Source organism: Mycotypha africana, assembly GCF_025528875.1.
Source record: "Mycotypha africana strain NRRL 2978 chromosome Unknown BDF20scaffold_8, whole genome shotgun sequence".
Classification (NCBI taxonomy): domain Eukaryota; kingdom Fungi; phylum Mucoromycota; class Mucoromycetes; order Mucorales; family Mycotyphaceae; genus Mycotypha; species Mycotypha africana.
Window position 1 is genome coordinate 442738 of NW_026515732.1, and position 19084 is coordinate 461821.

At 38.4% G+C, this 19084-nt stretch overlaps 8 protein-coding genes across 8 annotated transcripts; 3 read left to right on the forward strand and 5 right to left on the reverse strand.

Moving 5' to 3' along the window:
* Nucleotides 1-171: 171 nt before the first annotated feature.
* Nucleotides 172-1176, forward strand: BDF20DRAFT_837279 (uncharacterized protein; the record flags this gene model as incomplete). The annotated part of the gene is made up of 3 exons (XM_053079034.1): nucleotides 172-256; nucleotides 349-505; nucleotides 987-1176. The coding sequence occupies 3 exons, from the start codon at nucleotides 172-174 to the stop codon at nucleotides 1174-1176; spliced, it is 432 nt and encodes a 143-aa protein (XP_052933988.1).
* A 481-nt stretch (nucleotides 1177-1657) lies between these two features.
* BDF20DRAFT_823957 (uncharacterized protein) lies at nucleotides 1658-2176 on the reverse strand (the record flags this gene model as incomplete). Its single annotated transcript, XM_053077847.1, has 3 exons — nucleotides 1658-1819; nucleotides 1993-2028; nucleotides 2114-2176. The coding sequence occupies 3 exons, from the start codon at nucleotides 2174-2176 to the stop codon at nucleotides 1658-1660; spliced, it is 261 nt and encodes an 86-aa protein (XP_052933989.1).
* Nucleotides 2177-3004: 828 nt separating this feature from the next.
* BDF20DRAFT_1002322 (CNH domain-containing protein) lies at nucleotides 3005-7481 on the forward strand (the record flags this gene model as incomplete). The annotated part of the gene is made up of 3 exons (XM_053074627.1): nucleotides 3005-4236; nucleotides 4316-4780; nucleotides 4953-7481. Exons 1-3 carry the CDS (start codon nucleotides 3235-3237, stop codon nucleotides 7479-7481), a joined length of 3996 nt encoding a protein of 1331 aa, XP_052933990.1. The 5' UTR covers nucleotides 3005-3234.
* Nucleotides 7482-7975: 494 nt separating this feature from the next.
* Nucleotides 7976-8596, reverse strand: BDF20DRAFT_824136 (microtubial binding protein; the record flags this gene model as incomplete). Its single annotated transcript, XM_053077867.1, has 4 exons — nucleotides 7976-8018; nucleotides 8123-8180; nucleotides 8243-8473; nucleotides 8563-8596. 4 exons carry the CDS (start codon nucleotides 8594-8596, stop codon nucleotides 7976-7978), a joined length of 366 nt encoding a protein of 121 aa, XP_052933991.1.
* Nucleotides 8597-9133: 537 nt separating this feature from the next.
* On the forward strand, nucleotides 9134-11103 carry BDF20DRAFT_906985 (tryptophan synthase beta subunit-like PLP-dependent enzyme; the record flags this gene model as incomplete). The annotated part of the gene is made up of 5 exons (XM_053083330.1): nucleotides 9134-9269; nucleotides 9355-9468; nucleotides 9511-10076; nucleotides 10155-10881; nucleotides 10982-11103. The coding sequence occupies 5 exons, from the start codon at nucleotides 9134-9136 to the stop codon at nucleotides 11101-11103; spliced, it is 1665 nt and encodes a 554-aa protein (XP_052933992.1).
* A 12-nt stretch (nucleotides 11104-11115) lies between these two features.
* Nucleotides 11116-12177, reverse strand: BDF20DRAFT_837284 (uncharacterized protein; the record flags this gene model as incomplete). Its single annotated transcript, XM_053079035.1, has 1 exon — nucleotides 11116-12177. One exon carries the CDS (start codon nucleotides 12175-12177, stop codon nucleotides 11116-11118), a length of 1062 nt encoding a protein of 353 aa, XP_052933993.1.
* Nucleotides 12178-12300: 123 nt separating this feature from the next.
* BDF20DRAFT_960497 (transmembrane amino acid transporter protein-domain-containing protein) lies at nucleotides 12301-14400 on the reverse strand. The gene is made up of 5 exons (XM_053084938.1): nucleotides 14054-14400; nucleotides 13728-13979; nucleotides 13348-13653; nucleotides 13118-13277; nucleotides 12301-13026 (listed from the first exon to the last, which is right to left on the reverse strand). Exons 1-5 carry the CDS (start codon nucleotides 14297-14299, stop codon nucleotides 12605-12607), a joined length of 1386 nt encoding a protein of 461 aa, XP_052933994.1. The 5' UTR covers nucleotides 14300-14400; the 3' UTR covers nucleotides 12301-12604.
* A 58-nt stretch (nucleotides 14401-14458) lies between these two features.
* On the reverse strand, nucleotides 14459-18615 carry BDF20DRAFT_989327 (armadillo-type protein). Its single transcript, XM_053085295.1, has 7 exons — nucleotides 18410-18615; nucleotides 18235-18322; nucleotides 18019-18160; nucleotides 17795-17936; nucleotides 15979-17710; nucleotides 14811-15883; nucleotides 14459-14725 (listed from the first exon to the last, which is right to left on the reverse strand). The coding sequence occupies exons 1-7, from the start codon at nucleotides 18479-18481 to the stop codon at nucleotides 14525-14527; spliced, it is 3450 nt and encodes a 1149-aa protein (XP_052933995.1). The 5' UTR covers nucleotides 18482-18615; the 3' UTR covers nucleotides 14459-14524.
* Between the last annotated feature and the right edge of the window lie 469 nt (nucleotides 18616-19084).

The following is a 19084-nucleotide window of genomic DNA, read 5'->3' on the forward strand; positions in this document are numbered from 1 at the left end:
CTATAAGAATTTTTAGGAGAAAATTTTAGGTATTTTTGGGACAAAATCATAACTCTCTGGAATTTTGGAATTGCCTTTTAATAAAAGCTAGTCTGGCAAGCCTTTGATGAGCAGAGTTTTCCCCCCCCCATCCCCCAATTTTGAATTATCAAAATTTAAAAACTAAATTATATGATTGATACAGGCGTTTTATTCTGCAATGGGAACATATTCTATCGGCCTAGATGGATAAAAACCACATTATCATTTGGAAAATGTAAAACTAGTCGGGTAAACAAAAAGAAGGTTTCAGTTTGATTATCATTTTGCGGATCTTTAATAGCAAAACTAAATTTATTGAAACACAAGGCAACGCCTTTCCTGGATTCAGTGATTACAATCTGTCTTGGTTCAATCGTCACGTCACAGGGTTTGTTATTTCTGATGTTGTATGGATGACATGCATTTCCGTTGGGTCAGACCACCAATGTATTGTGTATGTGATGTGCGTCTTTATTATCATCATGTAAGTTTCTTATTTCGAACATCATCATTTGCCTTTTTACACCTTTTCAGTCCATCCCCTTCAAGCTAGTGCTGACAAACACTTTATATTGTTCAAAAATCAAGCATCTTTAATTGCACCCTCCAGCTTCTTAAGTTGCGCTAGCGTTGACCAATAAACGTTGCCCTACGTGAACCTATCAAACGGTTGAAGGTAAATGCAATGACTATTCGTTGATTAAACTACACGTACCAAACTAAGCACTAGGTTCCTAATAGAGACCCGACTGTAGGCAGAGGCACCAACAATTTATATCACTGCCGGGTCTTCTAGGTGTTAAGATGCAAAAAGAAACACGCAAGTAGAGAAAATACAGAATACACCCATCCATAACCCGAATGTTCATTCGCCCCCCTTGATTATTGTTATAAGCTTGTATGTACAAATTGAACGATGCCGTCTTTTTATCCGAAAACAACTGCACATTAAATGTATAAAAAAGAACTGTCAGTCTGTCTGAGGAGCTCATATTTGATATATCAATGAACCTCCTCAAGCTCAGATCAAACAAGACAGCCATTACATTGATAAAACAGAACGCTCATAGAATATGGGTTGGCATTCGACCAAAGACGACTAAAGTTATATATTTGGAAGCAGAGCGTCGTAAGAAGAGCAAAAAATCACCTTAAAACTCACTAAGGACATATCATTCACACATCACCCTTTTCCCAGGACAAACATGACATTTCCTTATCCCTCTCAAACAAATAAACATAAAGTGGAGTATATCATTTGTTACTGAAACAGATGCCATTGGCAGTTTGCTGTAGTGAGTGATTATATCTAAACACTCCTCCTCTTTCCGTATTCTCTTATTCTCTGCGTCACATAAAATGTAAAAATGCTGGATTTGTCAGTTTATTAAGCAGAAAATCATGTATGTATAATACTCATGAATGACATCCTTTTATTCTTAGTCAATGAAGTATATCAAAGGCTCTTCTCGAGACCAAATAGCGGTGCCATCCGTACGGATAGAGTAGAAATCAACTTTTCCATCATGTGATTTATGAGCTCTAGATTCATCAAACATAAGAAACAATTTCCATGGTTGAGATATGAATGAAACTTCTGCATTGCCTTTCTCTCAAACAGTCTTTCACTTTTTGTTTACCTCACATGGATGAATTTTTCATCTCCCAGGTTGATCTTTCCAAAATAATTGTACCCATAAGCAACCTCTTCAACAGCATATTCAGTAAGGATATAGGACTGAATACGCTTCAAATCATCTAGTTCATGAAGATTATGGAGATTATCCAAGTGATTGAGCTATGCAAATTACATATCAGTCATCCTGTTTCGTTTTTTTTTTTTTTTTTTTTTTTTTTCAAGGATTTTAAAAACAATAACATACCTCATGTAGCTTATATGGGATGGAGTGAGAGAGAAAATACTCATTAGAGAAACTGTGAACAGACAAATGTCACCGCAGAGGTACTTACTCTATCAATGACTTCTTCTTTGATTTCATGAAATACCTACACATGCAAACCTTTCGTTAGTGCTCGGTCTTAGCCATGCTTGAGACACTTATTTGGTTTCCTTTTCAATAAAATACTTTACTGCCTTGGCTTCAGCATCGGCCGGGCGAACAGGTCCCATATTGTTGTTGTTTACATCAGACATTTTCGTTATTCTCTCTATCTTTGTCAGAAAAGGAAAACTAAAAGAAAGAAAAGAAAAATTACAGTCTTTATATATTGATCCAAAGAATCAAATAATGAAGATGTAACACTTTGTATGGAAAGAAGCTTATTTGGTAAATAGCAAAAAGGAAGTGCATAAATAGAATGATTGTGTGACATAAATCTCGGACAAACAGATTAGTTTGTAAAAAAGTTTTCTTTTCTGCCGAATAGATCAAGGTCTGGAAAGAACCATGTATACCGTACAACTGGGCAAACATGGCCTGCACCTTGATGTCAATAGTTGACAGGAGAACTTGACTAATTATTCTACATTGAATCGACTGCACTATATAGAAAAAGATCAAAATTGACCTTACAGTCAACACCATCAACAGATAGAGCACAGACTTTGAAGCACCAATGAGAGAAAGAAATTTCACGGTTGAGGGGGGGCTCTATCATCAAAGTGATGCGAAGAGGACTTCCATTGGAGGCATTTGAGAAGTGTCGCTCTACCTACTTTTGGATACAAACTGTTCCTGCCTCCTCATCACTTTCTCTTTTGAGTCCTTTTTTTGGAATAGATTTGAACTCCCTTGACGGTTCTTTCATCAAGCGTGCTTACTTAGATAAGTTATTTTAAGAAAGTCGACTCTCTGATTTGTGCTGTCAGCACGTGTTTATTTACCATAAGACTGTTTCGATGAGGCTGGTGAGTCTTTTTTGCAGCATTTTCAATGTGTGACATCAACCAACCAAAAAAAAAATGAAAAAAAAAATAAATATGAAGAAAGCTTGTCAGGTTACACGCAAACCGAAAAGAAATGAAGGACTTATTACTATGTTTGCCTTGCTGCCCTGAACGCCCATGAACGGTACCTTTTCTTTTTTTTTTTTGTATCCTTCTCTTGTTTCTTTTTCCTTCTCATCCTCAGTCCTTCTCCCCTTTTGTAAACATTCTGCTGTTCACTTGACCTCCAAAAAGCAGAAGAGTCATTGAGTATCATCTATACTTTCGTTTTCAGCCTCTCAAACAGTTATATGCAATATTGATCCATGAATCAGCAATCCTATCGGTCACCAACTCTAAGCCATGTGCAGTCACCTACTTTGGACGCTCTGTGTCAAGATTTAGACATGTTCATACATGAACTTTGTAGCAATAACACTTCGCAGGAGGATATCAATGATACTGTTGTCATTCATTCGAGGGACATCACCCCACTTGATCTCAATAGACCCATCCATACCCTTTCCAGCGATTGCTTTCCTCAACCTTCTAAAAAAGATGACATTTACCCTCACCCATCAGTAGCAAAGCAAACGCTTAATGTAGACTCTGCAACGTTGTGCAATGGCAGTAGAAACATGGAGTACCCATTTCGCTTCAGCTCTTCTACAGGTGGCGATAATGAGGAGGAACACAGCAGCAACCGAATTTACAAAGGTATGACAACAGCTACTACCGCTACTATGGCGGCTGCTTCTGCTACAGTAGACAACCAAACATCGAGCATTCTGTCGACGACTACTTCAATATCAATAACGTCTTCTCCAACGTTCTCTGATCACGCTTATGCTCAGCCTAAATCAAAAAGCCATCCACAGCAACTACAACAAAGCACATTAACCAGCCATACGACAACAACCACACCTCCCATGTCGCCATCCTTTCTGGGAATAAGCAGCCAACACGGTCGAAATGATCATCAGCCATTGGCCACAACGACAAGATCCAGTTCCCTCAACAGTAACAAGTCCTTTTCATCGAGCTCGTCTTCCATCAATTTAAAGCATTCCCATCGTCGACTGCCTGCTCCGGCGATCTCACCTCTTGCATTTGAAATCACATCGCCTAAGGGTACTACTAAGACTACTACCAGCAAAGCCAAACATGCTAAACAACAGCATTTCTCTTTCTTTTTCGAGACTCCAAATTACGCTCTATTATCCTACATGGCAAAGCACTTTATTAAAGGCGTTCATCTACTAAACAGTCGTAGAAAACTTTATTGTACAGCAGAATATCCTCTCAGTTTTAGTGGTGAAGAAGCATTAGTAAAGTATATACATCGTCACGAAAGAATAACAAGAATAGAAAAACTGATCTCCTTCCCCTCTTGTCCTTTTAAAAAAGGACCTTATTAGTGCTTTCTCACCTTCACTCACTGAAAACAAAGATAGACAAAAAATATATCTGAGCGTTGCTCAAAGTTTGATGTATTGCGATCCACCCTTAATCGTTCCAATTCGTGAAATATCAGAGAAATCAGTACGGAAACGTAAAATCTACAATTCACCAACCGAAATGTACACTTTATCAACAGCATCAACAGCAATCGTAAAAGATGATGATGATGATGAGGAGGAGGATGAAGAAGAAGAAGATAATGATGACGAGGATGAGGATGTTAAAAGTAGACGCTTCCAAGGCGTTTATACACCTTTTACACGTTGTTATTCATCGAGTTGTTTACCAGGTCAACCGGACTGTTATTCAGTATCATGTCCCAACAAGCTTTATTCTTTGAATGGACCTATTTTCAAAAAGTTAACCGCCGCCGGTAATACATCGATTGTCTCCTCTTCCTCTCATGATACGGTAAAGTCTCATTATTACATCATTTAATTTCAGAATAGACTTTTTTTTGTCATGATATACTTATCGTTTTATTATTACGCGGTTGGATGCGGACGTTTGGGTATGCGTGGATATTTGTTGTGGTGGTTGCTGCTGCTGCTGCTGTTGTTGTTGTTGCTGGTTGGCATAGTAGACTCTTTCCCGTGCATGGTCTGCTACTGTTTCAAAAGATATCTTGAAAGCAATGCCTGAAGACGAGATCAAAAGACAAGAAGCCATTCATGAACTCATCTATACCGAGGATGACTATGTACGAGATTTGAAGATTCTGGATGTGGATTTTGCCAAAGAACTACTCAACTCACAGTGCATTGAAGAGGACCGAAAGAAGGCGTTTCACGATAAAGTCCTGAACAACTATCAAGAAATATTAGATATACATGATACACTCTATAAAGAACTGCGTGATTACCAGGCCATATGCCAAGCCTCCAGTAGCATTGGTCTGGTCGACAGTATTGGCGGGATATTTTCACGGCACGTGCCACGCTTCATGAAAGCCTATATGCGTTATGGCCCTCATGTGGTGTTGGCTGAATATTACGCCAAAGTAGAAGCAGAGACGAACATGGTGTTCCGTCACTTTATTAAAGCAAGAGAGCAGCTCGCTCAATGCCGACGCTTGCCCTTCCGCCACTTCATCATCTTGCCAGTGACTCGATTACAGCGCTATGCCCTTTTAATTGGCGCCGTGTTGAAAAAAACGTCGGATGATCATCCTGATAAAAAGACGTTGACGGAGTGCATGGAGACCATTCGAGATGTGGCGACAAAAGTGGACGAAGCGACGACAAAGACCAAAAATACATTGCGTATCTATGAAATTCATAGCCGTATTCGTTGTAAAGCGATAGGAGGTGCGGCTGGAGATCAGCCATCCCCGCAACAAAAGCAGCTACTTTGTCAACTCGATCTCTTAAAGCCAGGAAGGCGGCTGATCAAAGAAGGTATTTTGACAAGGAGATCGCACATTGGTGTAGAGACGATAGAATTACATGTCTTTTTGTTCGATCACCTTCTGTTGATGACCAAAACGAAAAAATCATCCACAAAAGGCAATGACGTTGAATATGTTATCTCAAAAAAGCCGATACCCTTTGAATTGCTACATATTCAAGATGCAACGGAAGGCTTTTCTATTGGTTTAAGGCATATGACGAGCACTTATTATGAAGGTACTAGCAGCACCAATCACCTGAATGATAATAGTAGTAGGAATGGTACGGGGAACCATGGTCGTCCTATGCTATACCAGCATAATAACAGCTCAACTATTTATAATGGAGGAGGAAGCTATTCTCAAACGAACAACAATAACAACAACAACAACCATTTTGGTTCCAATAGCTATCCTATGTTGGTCCAACATTTAGGCCGACGAGGAGCAGACTATGTACTCTACGCAGAAAATGCACAAGCACGTATGGACTGGAAACAAAAAATAGTGGAAGCAAAAGCTGATTATGAAATGGCTCATAAGGACAAACAAGTCTTTGACATAAGAACTCTCAGTGACACGGCGTTTGCAGGCTCTAATACTCCTTCACCACACAATCACGGAAAAGTAACCTGTACAGTTCCGTTTCTGGGCCCAACAGGAATCCGCATGATCGCCATTGGCACCCACCAAGGTATTTGGATTGGTATTGAGGGCGATACTCAAACAATACGATTAGCTGTAGCCCTATCAGATGTGCAACAAATTGCAGTATTAGAATATCATTCCATCTTTCTTGTGTTGGCGGATAGAACACTTTATGCATATGCTTTAGATTCTTTGCTTCCACATTCTCAACAGCAGCAGCAGCAACAACAACAACGTCAACTACAGCGCAATAACAACAGTAAATCACCATTTGACAATAAACCTTATCAAAAAGTAGCTCAGCATATATCCTTTTTTCACTCTGGTCTATGCCAAGGCCGCACTCTTGTGATTGCTATGAAAAAACGTGGTGTAGACAGCCATTTCAAAGTGCTTGAGCCCATCTGTGGCAATCTGCGTGACCCCAGAACCAGCAGTAAATTCTTACAAGCAAAATCCAGTCTTTTATTCAGCAGTAAGAAGATGCCAGATTGGTTCAAGACATCCATGGAATTCTACATTGGTACCGAATCGTATGCTATTCAGTTTTTGAAAGCGCGTGTGGTCATTGTGTGCAGTCGAGGCTTTGAAATCGTCAATCTAGAAGCGCTCCACATGAACCGCAACCTACCAGACCTGATCAACCATCCGGATGATTTTCGGTTTGTGCTCCAACGAGGCGAGCATAATATTCGACCCTTGGGCATGTACCGCTGTCGCGAACAATGTTATCTGTTATGCTATAATGCTTTCTGCTTCATGGTCGATATTCATGGAAATTATGTAAAGAATGCGCCTTTGATTGAATGGGAAGGGGAACCTCAGTCAGTCGCATTTCAATATCCTTTTGTGATAGGATTCGATGCTAGGTTTATTGAAGTGCGTCATATAGAAACTGGAGAGTTAATTCAAGTGCTGGCAGGCACACACATGCGCTGTTTACAATTCATCCATAATCAACAGCCGCAGCAACAGTATTTGCCGCCTATTATTCATGGTTGCATGGCGCATCCTTTTAAACCAGATTATCAATATATATTTCAACTTGCAGGCGATTTCACCTCATCCATAAATTAATCTATACCGTTCTATAACATGTATACATACCTTTCATGCACTTTCTTCTCTTGCTCTCTGTCTCATTTTTACTTCATACTGTTAATAATGACTTTCTTTCCTGATGACTGAACACATTTATCTTGACAAGTGAATGAATGAGGAACGTGATGGTAAGAAAACTTTGTCTCCCTAATTCGAATATAAACGTCCTTTATCTGTATGGATTAGGGGGAAACCACTCAGTTTGATTTTTTTTTTTCGAGGTTATTCATAAAAGCGAAAAGCAGGAAGGTAAAAGAAAAAATTCGCAAAAAATTCATGTTATTATTATGTGTTGGATGCGTATAGATAATGAAGTATAATGTATTTTTTTCAAGAGAAAAAAAATATATTGATAAATGGGTGTGAGGTATACTTATTTATATAAAAACACACATATACATAGATCCTCTCTTTTGTCTTTCTTGTTCAAAAACCCCCCCAAAAAAAAAGTACCGTCCATGAGGCCATTCTTAGATTGACGTGGGTTGTCCAAATGTATTTTCACCAGAATAGCTAAGGACATGTGCGCATAGTGGTGAGAGAGAGAGGGTCATGTGAGTTCACTAACTAAAATTTTACATTATTGTGAACATGATAGTCATACTATGTATGCTTACGTGATGTATAAAAAGCCATCTTCATCTTTATGCTCTTCATAAATAGAACTCATCAAAGCTATGCCATCGATTCCATTAGTCTTATTTCCGAGGTTTTCTTTTCTTTTAATTCTCTCTTACCTGCTGTAGGTGGTAAGATTTCATTCACAAAAATGAAAATAGCCTTTTCCGGACTTAACTTGATTCTTTTTCGGATGACATAGACAAACTGACCCACTGTTAAATCAGCAGGTACTAAATACTTCTTTTTGTCGATGGTTGGTATATCACTTTTTTCGACTTTTTCACAGATAACAGGAATACGGTCGGGGTATTTCTGTCTAATTCTTTCTGCCTCTGCTTTACGCTTTTCTATATGAATTATGAAACAACTCTTTGAATTAATATTCCTCAGTTTAAAAAAGAAGCGTATGCTTTGTGGTTCTTGCTATCTGCTTTACCAAAAGGATGTTCGTCTTTAAATTTGGAACGCATGTTTGAAATGAGTTGTTTGTTGAATGCGTATGTAAATTAATCTATAAGCTGTGTCTGTCTTTTAAAGTTCTCGACTTTTGATTTGATACTTCTTTAATTGATAACAGAAGAAAGAGTTACGGTAAATTGATGCTTGGCTTTACACTATAGAGTCGTTGAAATCAATGAAAAACAAGAAGAAAAAGAGAAAGAAAAAAAAAAAAAAAGTAAAGTAGCGCAGTAATGAAAAAAAAAAAAGAAAAAAAATATAAAGGAGAATAATGGCGCATGAAATTAATGGTTTTACGCATGTGATCAAACCCACTGTTTTTTCCCTTTCAAAAAGCGTATGTGTGCGTGTGCGAAAGACCTAGATGATTTCATTCGTGTGGAGCAAACTCTTTTCTGATTGGTCCAATAAACTACCACTTAATGCCGCTGTCATCTCCACTTTTTTCTTTTTTTTTGGCCTGTCCTGTTCGCGGAAAGCAGCAGCAAACAGTGGCAGCAGGTTTTAGCCTCAGAAGACACAGCACTCAAATCTAAATCTTTCGGATTATGCCCCCGCCCCCTTTTTTCTGCTCAAACACTTTTTTTCTTCTCTTCTTTGTAAAGTTGATGGCCATGGTGACCGAGACCGTTATGGATAGCATAGGATCAACTTCTATGGTGAAGTTGAGGCTTTTAAAGCAAAGTAACGATAGAGTACCCGTCTAGTATACCTTCCATTGATTCATTGGCGTTAATACGAAAACGGCCCTTTTTCTTTCTTTTTTTAGTTGGTATCCTTGCTAAACTTGAATATCTCAATCCTACTGGAAGTAATAAGGACAGACTAGCCAAGTATCTTTTAGATGGTAACTCTTGGAAACCGAGCAATTATTATCTTCAAAGTATCCCTTAAACCAAGATTAATTTGATAATAACATGGATAGAACTCGAAAGGAAAACCCCCTTTCAAACTGCAAGTTCGGAAGACAAACCCAATAACAGAACATTGATCATACCTATGTCTTGTAACCTCGGAATCTCTTTGGCGACTTTGGCCGCCCAAAGAAAAAGGCGCATCGCCAAAGGGGGTCCTTCGTATCGCATCATTTCTATCCTACCTGAACGTATCTCCAAGGATCGTATTGCTTTGCTGAAAGCCTTGGGCGCAGAAATTTTGAGAGTACCTAATGAAGTACGTAGGGAAGCGCCTGAGAGTGCGTATTCTGTGGCTCAGAAACTGGCTGAACAATTATCAGACGCTACTGTTATCGATGAAAGTCAATTGACAGACTTAACGGTGTATCATGAATTGGCCAAGGAGATAATAGAGCAGATCAACGAAAAAAAGGAACGTGTAGATCATGTATTTATTGGCGTAGAGTCGGGCGCAACAATAACAGGTGTAGCGCAATGCTTGAAAAAAGAAATGCCTCATGTGAAAGTGTACGGTGTTGAGCCTTTGGATTCTGTTTTGGGAGAGCATGCACCCACAAGCGCTCATGCCAGAGCGGTAAAGGCAGCTTCGTAACCAATCATGAGAGTCCCCTATTCATTTAACTAAAGAAGTGATATTTTCTGTTTCTTTTAGGATTGGAAAGTGGAAGATATTGGTAATAACTTTATACCCAAAGTACTCGATAAATCACTTGTAGATAAATGGGTCAAAGTCAGTGATCAAGAAGCCTATTCTGTTAGTCGTCGCTTGATTCGTGATGAAGGTATTTTATGTGGTCCTTCTTCTGGAGCCGTTGTGGCTGCTGTATTAAAGAGTATGGCTACTGATTCGACAGCCAATCATCCTGCTGCTGAGCTCCTAACCGATCAACAACAACAACAAGAACAGCAACAACCAGGCGTACTTGTTATCCTCAATGACGCAGCAAAAAATTACACATCAACATTATTATCGGACGAGTGGCTGTTAGAAAATGATCTGGCTGATGATCTCATCAGTCAAGAGTTACAATACGTCTCACAGGATCGATATCGCGCTGCTAGTGTCGAGGATCTTCAATTGCCTGCAGCTGTCACTATTGCTCCTTCTGCAACTGTGGCGCATGCTTATGATTTGATGTTGGAGCGTGAATATTCTCAGTTGCCCGTGATCAAAACAGAGACTCGAAAATTGGTGGGCTATGTCTCTCTGAGCCATTTAGAAAATCAACTCGAACACGGACATATTCAAATGACAGATAAAGTGGATGATGTGATGTATCGATTTGTCAACAAAAACAATAAAAAGAACGGAATGCCGAGTAATACTAGTAGCAATAAATATGAAGTGATTACACCAGATACGAGTTTAGCAGATCTAGGTACCTGTCACTTTCTGCGTCAATTTGACAGCATCTACTTGACTAACAGAATTGCTTTTTTTTTTTTTAATTTATTTATTTGATTTCATTTGTTCATTAGCTAAATTCTTTGAAAAGAACTCTTTCGCAGTGATTACAGATACAAATAGGAAATGGTGTCTTGGAGTAGCTACAAAGTATGATCTAATCAGTTTTTTACATCGACGTCGACAATTTTTTTAAATAAAAGAAAATTCATAAGCCCTTTTTGGTGCTGTTGTTGTTCGTGTCGACGACGATTTCTTCATCAGATGTTGTTGTTGGATGCCGTATAATAAAGAAATTTAATAAATATGGCAGCATTTCTCGTCTCCACTGGTCTTTGCAAGACTTTTTAGCTCTTCCTACCAATTTGGAAATCTTCTCCCATGGGATACTTGACATATCATCTAGGTTCTTTTCTTTAATAATGGCATCAATCAGGCTTTGACGCTCGTTATCTTGCCATCTTGGCTTAAGGCTTGTGCTAGTAGCAGTGTTGGTGGTAGTGGTGTTGGTAGAAGAAGTAGAGGTTGGCGACGAACTGCTGTTATACGCATGATGATGCTGAACACCTCCTATGTCGATACCATTCATCGCAGTATCAGCTGTAGTAGTCGTAGTAGTAATTGACGAAGAGGAAGAAGAAGAAGAAGAAGAAGAAGAGAAAGAGGGAGATGAGCCCAAGGCGGCAGCCATGGGCCTTCGCACCTTTTTGTTGCGTCGAGTGTGGCTCTTGACCTTTTTAATGTTGCCACCACTTACACTGATGTTAATCGTAGCTGACTTGTGATGATTGTGTGCAACTTCTTTTTTGAAGGCAAATACCTGCTCTACTTCTTCTTTTTGCTGCTGTTCTTTTTGTAGTTGCTGCTGTTGTTGCAGTTGTATATGATGGAGAGACTCCAATGATGAACTGAGTAGAAATTCATTGATAGAAGGAAGTTGATATGGCGTCCTAGGAAATGAAGCAGACGTAGAGTAAGGATAACACCAATATTGCTGTTGTTCACTATAGGCACTAGCACTGCTATTGCTTCTGATCATTGGAAGAGTAGGGGGGCTCAAGGAAGTACTGTTGTTCGTATGATTGTTGTCCATTATCATGACAGGTAATTGCAGATGGCTTTGATTTGTTGTTGTTGACAAAGATGAATCACTTGTATTGTATCGTTTTAAACTCAAGAGGCCTTCAATAGCATTCCATTCATTATCTATCATAGAAGCACTATCAGCAGTAACATTAGCAGTAGCAGTAGCAGTAGCAGTGATGGACATTGGCCTTGTAGGTTGTCAAAGAGCAGTGCTCGTTATGTATGATGAAAGGAAGAAGAAAGAATGCGTAAAAAGGCAAAGAATTCAGCAAAAATAAATATCCTCAATAATAAATATAAACATTTTCACTTATTGGTTGTCTATTTTTCAATAACGCTTTTTTGTTACTGAGCAGTAATAAATGATATATATAGGGGGTAGGCTTATGGTAATAAATTCATCTTTTTATGAACAAAAACGCTTTTTCATTGTTGTCAAATTTTTTTCATTATTTATCAGTGGTATATTAGTTTTTTTTTTTCAAATCTAGGTGCTATTGATAGATGGATTTCTAATATGAAACGTTGTTATTATTGTTTACACATATAGAATATAATATACATGTACATTAATGACTATATAGTTGTACTTTCCGAAAACAATCAATTGTTCAAGTCATTAAACGCTTAAAGTTGAATGTTAGGCATATCGTCATCACCAAAAGGCCGTAAAAGACAAGGAATACAGCTATCATCCGCTTCCAATGCCATTTCTTTTCTGAATACATCTTCCAATAAAATAACCCAGGTAAAATGAAAGATATTGTCGTTGATCCTGTTGATCCGACAAATGCTAAAACCAAATCTAACTGACTGATGCTGATAGACACCAAAAAACTTAAAATAATGATGCATGTGGTGACAATAGCATGTCGCTTCCGGCGCTGAGAAGAAGTAAGTTCACGATACTTGACTTCATCAAAGAGGATCTTTTTGATCGAAGCACGACAAGGATGAGCTTGCAATGGATAGCTGAAAATAACGAGAATGACGATGGCCAAGCGTCCGTAAGCGACAAAATAAGTTTGAGGGTCTATGATGAAATGCCGATGAGCATATTTAGATATACTATATATATATAGTTATAGGTACTACTCAGCCTCACAGTCCAACCAACAACTTACATTCTAGAATAATGTTGCCCAAAACATCTTTACCAAAACTTAGATATCCAAGAAGAGCAACTACTTCATAGATAACAGCCGCAGAACCGATAGAACCTGATATAACCTTTACAATTGATTTTTCACGATTATCCTTCACTTCGTTATATACAGAAAAGATCTAACGTATTTATTGTTAATAAGTTTTATAAAAAGTGCGCAATTCTAGGCACACAAGGGATTCCACTTACATTTTGATGGCAGGTAAACGCAAAGATGAAAACGGGCAACTGACCAAATATCTTGGTTGAGAAATGAACGTACTCGATCGATTCAGGAGGAGGCGCGGGAAAGTTAGGAGAAACATAATGGTAGACTACAATGACTACCAAGTAAGCAACTGCAAACAATGCAATCAAACTTGTATACTTTAATGAATCCAATCTTCGCAAATAACTGAGTGGTGCAATCATAGTAAACATAAATAAGCTGATCCAAAACTTTCTGTCCATAAGTAATTGATTATTCTCTGCCTGGTCAAAGAAGGATCTTACTACCTATGAAATTACCCAATGCACATCAATGCGCTTAACGCTAATACTACTATTCCAGCATCCTTTTGAAAGTATACCTGTGGCATTAAATCACCCAGAATAATCAAATAACTAACAGCCACACCAAAGCATTTGACAGCAATAGCCATATCAAAAAAGATGCCTAACCGAGGCCATGTCATTTTGGATAAAGAAGAGAATGACGTATTTCTGCCCCCTACTTTTTCTGCACATCGAGACAAGAAATATAACCCAAGTGCTGAGGTTAATCCGGCATAAAAGATCAATATGATACCTGGTATGATACCAACACAAGCCAAAGCAGCAGGCTATGATATACAGAGAAAATCAATGCTTCCTTTCCTGAAACGTGGCATAGACCACTACACTCAAAGTACTTTACCATTGCCAGCATGCCCGTTCCCAAAATGGTATTGGCCAAGTTGATAGACGCACTTTTCAATGTGGCGCCAGGTGTTTCATCATAGATAATATCTGCTTCATTGTACAGCGACGAAGCTACTGTTTCTGTCAAAAATAAAGAACTTGTCTCAGTTAAAACAGCGTTTATGCTGTTATTATTGGCAGCTGAATATGTATCATCGTTGTTTATGCTGGAATAATTATGATTGTAATTCGCGGTGGGCATTTTCTGTACAAGGAGAGAACCTCTTTATTTTCCAAACGTTGCAGTATTTTTGAATCCAAATGACTTTAAAGACGAAATGAAGGTGGGTAAATGAGCAAAAGAAAAAAGCTAACAGAAGAAAAGAAAATGGTTGATCTGTTTTAGTTTCAGTTCAATATCCGTTCGTTAAAATCTAGATCACGCGGGCAAACAAAAACAAGGAACAAAAAAACTCTTTTATTGAATCTATTTAACTCTTAATACAGCACGAACATCCATCAAAAAGGCTAATAAAGCTTCTTTGAATGGTTGCTTATTGGCTGTCATCAACTGTACATTAGGTTGCGGTGTTGCTTGATCTAATTTCTGAAAAGCCAATAATAGTCTGGATTGTATCTCATTTGACTGCTGTGACATAATTTGGTTTGCAAGCACCATGTAAATATCCTATCATTGAACAGTTTTTTTTTTATTGTTAATATGGGAAAACTTGATAAAGAAATCACCACGCGCCGTTTTTTTATTTTTTTACCTTTTGCACGCATATCAGGCCTAATAATGCTTCCGAGGCAGCATCTATAATGTTCGTATCCAAATGCTGAAATAGTAACAAGTTTAGTAATTGCTGCAAAAGCTTTTCTAAATGTTGTTTCAGCAGAGACTGGGTGGATTGTTGGTGCTGAATACAATATAACGTCAAAGGTGCGATGGCGTGTAAAGTAAGTATATTGATATCTGAAATATCATGACCTATACCGTACTCTAAACTAGCCATAATATTATTGAATAATGCAGGCGGTAAAACGTTGGATAGTAATTTATCAGGGCACATTTCGACAAGATAGGAAATAAGTTGAATATATTGCTGACACAGATTGGGTAGTTTAAGCATTTCCATGTTGATCATAGGGATAACAATATTGATACCGTATAAAACAACTTCTGCCACTCCGTCGTCTATTACTACTGACGAGTTACTTTTACTCAAATCTTCATGTCCAGAAGCGAGCAAATTCGATAACATCACCAAGACAGTGAAAATATCCGCATAAGGACGGTCTTCTTCTTCTTCTTGAGAATGCAGTCTCTTTTTACCCTGATTGCATTCACCAAAGATTTTAAGCAACTCCATAATAGTACGAAAAAGTACCTGCTTTTGTCCTCCTTCATTCAATACACCTAAATCCAGTCGGCTGCTGAGATCAGCAAAGAGTTGTAAAATCACAATTTGGACTTCAGGTACAGATTTATAAAGTGACATAAGTTGGATAAAGCTATCAAAAAAACGCGCGGAGAAGCCAAAAATAGTTTGAGTATTACTATATTGACATGCCAAAGCTAAACCGTCAAACATTTCTAAGGCGTTAATGACGTTATTGATGATTTCTCCGCGTTGATAAACTTGTTGAAAATCAGGACGGTGCAAAACTGAACTGATACGGTCTTCAATCATTTTGAACATAAGTCCAAAGTAGTTGGTACGCGTGGTTTCATCAACCGCATAACTGGAGATAGTAGCGATAGTTTGAACTAATGAACTGTGAACGGCTTCTGGTAATTGTTCCAGATTATGCGTGACAAATTGTACCAAATCTTGATAATGAGCTAAAGTTGTCATTAAAAAAAAAAAAAAAAAAAAAAAACCTCTTTAGAATGACTTTACTTCAGCGATAAATAACAGCTACCAATGCCGACTTTACCTGAGCGCAATAAGCCTTGCTTCAAGTTATTCGTCGTACCACAAGAATGCAGCCATTGTACGAGTTGTTGAAGAACATCAGGATCTGCATTCCATAGGATAAAATTAAGTTTCATTTGCTCAATAAAAAAATCTATGACATGTAAGCCTTGGCCATCTGACGGTCCTGGGCGACCAAATGCCTTGGCAATATTAGGGCTCGTATAACCATATTCATTTTCGTCCATCAACAGATAAGATTTACTCCAACGTTCTATGTACCAAATCAATGTCTCTGCTACGCGTGGACTGCAGTTAGACGCCTCTACTGTAGAAGAGCTGAAACTGGAACTGAAGCGGAACAATTCCAAAAATAGGTTAGATAAACTAACAATCGGATCTTGATCTAAAGGTACTGAGCCGGAAAGTTGCATTAATGCATCAGGAATCATGGGTTGCTCTCCTTTGCCGCTATCAGCTAGAATATGAGCTGAAATCAAGATGATCCAATGTAACTGCTCATGTAGAAGAATCAAATTGGTAGTTGCTGGGTTATTGCCATTATTAAAGAACCCTTTGAATGTCTCGAAACGTTCAGAAAGTAACTGGTGTAATTTTAACAGGCAAGGTTGAGGATTGAACCGACCCAAAGTACCGATACAAGTCAATTGATCAGCGAATGTATCCCAGTCCTTCAAGGCTGCATCGATTTCATCTTCCTCTTCTTCGTCTTCTAATACCATCTTGGCGCGTTCTAAACGTGTATTAATGTACGACTCGACAATTTGAAAAGCTACCGTCGTCATATAATCAGTAAGGTGCTGTATTTGTTCCTGAGGTAATCCTGCTTTCGGATCGGCTTCTCGTAAATCAGTAGGTCGAACAATATCAGCCAACTTTACCCAAGTCTGTAAACTTTCGTCACAGGACTCACTAATCCATCCTTCATCTACATCAATGACTGTGCCTCCTAAACAGCCTACCGTAATCATACCCACTTCATTCAAAAATTGGAAAAAGTCTGGTATCGCACACAAAATAACTATGGGTACATTTTCTAATAATCGACGAATCATCTGAATACAACCCAACATTTGCGGGCCTTGTTCACTCAGAGCATCAGGGCTGGTACCGAAGGTTGTGATATCGCTCATCATTTTTCTTAATCCGTGAATCATTGTTGCTGCGTAAGATTGAATCATAGCCGTATCGTTGTCAAAGAAATTGCATTGCAAGCCGGCTAGCTGGATTAAGCATTGTCGACAGCGATGACTCAGAACATCATCATCTTGTGCTAAGCTGTAAGTCATAAAGATAAGCCATAACACATCCGGGTTACCAAGGGCAGCCTGCCAGGCTTTGGGAAATAGGGTATAAGTTTTACGTACGGCGCTGCTGCCACTCGGTCCATCTTCTCTATCAAATTCATCATCCAAGGTATCAGCTGCATTTCTAGCAAATGTGCCTGGGAGATTAGGTGTGGTGTTGGTGGATTCAAATTCCCAATGAAGGATTTTCTCTAGCATGATGATCATTTCTGTAAAAGTAGCTGGCACGTTATCGGGTAAATGTTGAACTTGAGACACAAAACGATGAAGTTTTGTCATGAGTTCTTCAAATAAGCCAAGTAAAATATTGGATTCGAAAAAAAGTTTGCAGTTGTGATGATGTTCCCACGTCAAACCGATCGTTGTGGATTTTGTATTGGAAAATTGATCTATGAGCGCGTTGGAAAGGGCCAATCCAAATACTTGCTAATAGAGAGATTGGCAGAAACGGATACTGTTGAGTCTACAAAAGCTGGTAATAAATAGGCAAATGTTGTCTCCTCAACTTACGGCATTATCATTGTCCATTTGAATGAGTTGTTTCACTTGTGCTAAAATATTCTGTCTATCTTGATCTGTAACATCAAATAAGCTACGCTTTGTAATGAGAGCAACAGCTAACACAAGCTGATCCCGAACATATTTCATAAGTCTACAAATTTTACCATAAAGTAGAATGAGTACACTTGTATCATCATGAAACTCTTTGTTCCTCCTAACAAACTATACATTACTCCTCTCTTTTCAAACAGAAATCAATTAAATAATTCTTTAAATTGAGCAAGTCGCTTTTTTCATATTGAGTGTAATCTCTGACAGCAACATCACCAATAGCTAAAGCGACTTGAAATTGCACCATAGGATTGCTAGCATGCTCTAAAAGCCCAATAATTGGTGTTAGATCGATCTGAATTCACTTTGATCGCTCTACTACAAAAGACAGCTTTTACCTAAAATATATTGGCAAACAGGCAAAACTTTTGTTATTTGACGAAATTCAGTCAATACTTGTTCACCAGCTGCTCTAGTAGCAGGTACCTGTCAATAAATAAAAAAGTCAAACACAGGGAAAAATGTCAACGATCTGTCTGTGATCACAAAAGTTAAACTAAAAACGATGCGAACCTGAAAATCTAAGCAAGCCTCTTCAAACTGCTTATGAATAAGAACGTTTCCGGGATCTTGAGCTCTATTCATGGTCTCTATTGCTTGTCTATATATTCTTTTGGTGAAACCAGGTGAAGACAGGAAATGTTTCTAAAAAATTTCCATACGGTCGTATTGCCTTTTATGGTACCAAGGAAGCGGAGTTTATGTGGCTAAGGCGGCATTGTCAGTAGAGCTTTTTTTTGCTTATAGAATATCAAAATTGCCAAGCGAGTTTGCTGTGGAACTCAATGATAATTAGAGGTAGATCCGTTGAAGCGTTACAGGGGTTTTCATTTTGACTTTAAATAGAGAAATTACGGGCAAGAAATATTATGGCGGATAGCCTGCTTTGTTTGCGAGGTTGAATACTTTTATGTGTATGCGACAAAAAGCTACCCAAGTTCCCTGTCATTCTAGGAGTTCTTAATGGTTATACAACCAATTTGTGATTTTGATCCGCACTGTCTTCTTGTTAGTCATCTCTATTGCCAAAAGTGATTGCTCATAGTTTCAAATCGTTGTATAACAAAGGGACTTACCTTCTTTGTTTTGTCCTTCTTCAAAGAATCCTAGTAAATCAATTTATTATGGCTTTCTAGAATACAATGTTAAAGAACTGCCTTCTGCGGTTACGAAAAAGCTACTCTCGTT